The sequence below is a fragment of the Pterocles gutturalis genome, unplaced genomic scaffold (genome assembly GCF_000699245.1).
Source record: "Pterocles gutturalis isolate BGI_N339 unplaced genomic scaffold, ASM69924v1 scaffold18248, whole genome shotgun sequence".
Classification (NCBI taxonomy): Eukaryota; Metazoa; Chordata; class Aves; order Pterocliformes; family Pteroclidae; genus Pterocles; species Pterocles gutturalis.
The window spans coordinates 1-2,300 of record NW_010123424.1 but is presented as its reverse complement, the minus strand read 5'-3'; the positions used below and the strand labels follow the sequence as shown (position 1 = coordinate 2,300).

At 38.9% G+C, this 2,300-nt stretch overlaps 1 protein-coding gene across 1 annotated transcript; it reads left to right on the top strand.

Annotated features, from left to right (window-relative positions):
• Positions 1-344: 344 nt before the first annotated feature.
• On the top strand, positions 345-1,221 carry DHRS7C (dehydrogenase/reductase (SDR family) member 7C; the record flags this gene model as incomplete). The annotated part of the gene is made up of 2 exons (XM_010077900.1): positions 345-500; positions 1,013-1,221. Coding segments are annotated over 2 exons (365 nt in total), but the record flags the coding sequence as incomplete, so codon positions are not given.
• Between the last annotated feature and the right edge of the window lie 1,079 nt (positions 1,222-2,300).

Below are 2,300 nucleotides of genomic sequence, written 5' to 3'. Positions count from 1 at the left end.
CCAAAGACATTTTTAAACTGCTGAGATAACAGAAGTATTATTCCTTAACCCAAGACTTAATATTTCTGATTGGGAAATCCGAACACATGCTCTTTGACATGTATAGGGAGACTAACTACATACCTCATGCATAATTGCCCTGTACAAATAATTTTATTTTTGTTTAATTTAAATATGTTAGATGATAATTTCACTGGGTGAAATAATTCACTGTTCTTTTGGCTTTTGGTTAATCATTCCATGCTCAATTTTCCAAACATTCATGTTTTATGGAGCTCTATCATACGTCTATATCCATGGATTCGTATATCCAAATATGCACGAGGTTTTTTTCTTTCTTTTAGATGCTGCTTCTAAGCACGCTGCTGTAGGCTTTTTTGATTGTCTTAGAGCTGAAATGGAAGAATTTGATATTTGTGTCAGCACTGTGAATCCAACCTTCCTCTGTTCATACCATCACCAACCAGCACCTGGCAACTGGGAGGCATCTATTTGGAAATGTAAGGTTTGACACATTAAGAGAGAAGGTAGACAAGCCCTGCATAGCAATGTGGAGGCTTTTCCCAGGGAGAGGGAAGGAGCACAGGGAAAAAAATGGAAATGTCAGAAAGGATGAACGGGTTAGAGGAGCAAAAGAATGGAGAGATTGGAGAGATTAGATAAGCCTGGTGAAGAGAGAAGAAACATGGGAAGAGACAACATTATGTGAGAAAATAAATACAGCCAGGGCATGGGGAATGGAGCAGAGCATGAAAGGTCCGTAGGGAGAGTTCCACTGAACTCCGTTGCTCCCTCTCTTAGGGACTGTAAGGACTTTAATTCAAAATTTTAAAAAGATCTTAGGGATACAGTGCTGAGGGAAAAGGAAGAGGTAAAGGATTGAAAGTATGTAGGAATTTAAATAATTTGAGTGGTGCACTAGCTGTGTATCTTTTCACCACCATTCCCTCAGATTTGCCTGTCTGTCTATCAATTTCTCTGTCTGTAGCTCTCACTCCTCTCTGATTTACAGCCTTTTTCAGAAAGGTGGCATATGGTGTGCACCCAGTGGAGGTTGCAGAGGAAGTCTTGCACACAGTGAGCAGTAAGAAGCAGGAGGTACTGATGGCCAACCCTATTCCCAGAGCAGCAGTTTACATCCGCACCTTCTTCCCTGAGCTGCTTTTTGCCATTGTTGCCTCAGGGATTAGGGAAAAGCTGAAGACAGAAGAGGAAAATTGATTTTATTGAGTTCTTTCCCTTGCTTTTGACCTGGGAAAAAAGTGTATGTTTCAAATGCAATGATTTCTGCTTCTCACTATGGGCAGAATAAAGCAGAAGGCTTTATCAAACATGAACCAGATGATGTCTCACTTTAGTGATTCATTACCATTGACACACATTTGTCTATGGGACTTCTGCTCTTCTGGATTTAGTGAACATGACAAGATGTCATTGTTTGCCTTACAAAAATATGGGAAAAACTCTACTGGGAACTCTGTTGCTGTTATAAGAGCTTGATTCCCAATCTAAATACGCAGATTAAAGTTTGGCGACCTGCAGCAACTTATCAGAACAGTCTGTCAGTGCTAGGACTGATGGGAACTTACAGAAACAAAGGAATGGGGAAATAGGAAGATGTGGGAGACAGAGGAGTAAGATATGCAAATGGTGAGCTTATCTAGATCAGTATCTCTTCCATGACAGGACCCTGGCGTACATGCTTAAAAGATAGATTGTGAGAATGGGACAATAACATGGAGACACTCCCTGTATTATACTCTCCCAGGCTCCAGCAATCTGCTACACAGTTTGAAACAGAATCTGTCTCTGCATCTTGTTAAACTATCAATTTTTCACACAAGCTTTTCAAATTCCTATTTGAAACATTTTATCCCTGAGGAAAGGAACTAATCATGTATAAAAAAAATACTTCCTTATGTTTATTTTAAACCTGGTGTCAGATAATATTCTCTGATATCTCCTACCTTTACTGTGAGAGATAAAAAATAATGGTACTCAACTCATTCACTCCCAGTCATCCATGCCCATCATACTTTCCATGCATTTACCTTTTTTCCAAGTTGGAGAGCCCTGGTATCTATTCATCCTATTCATCCTGTTCTTCTTTATATCTTTTTTTTTTTTTTCTTTTTTTTTTTTTTTTTTTTAATGGATAGGCCACAGCTGCATGCAGCACTCAAGACATAAACAGTCTGGATTCACAGACAGACATACAGATTCTTCCTGCATTTTTCACTTATTTTCTTATTTTGTCTTATCCAAATTCCCGGTTTTCACATATTTTTCTGACTGTTGCT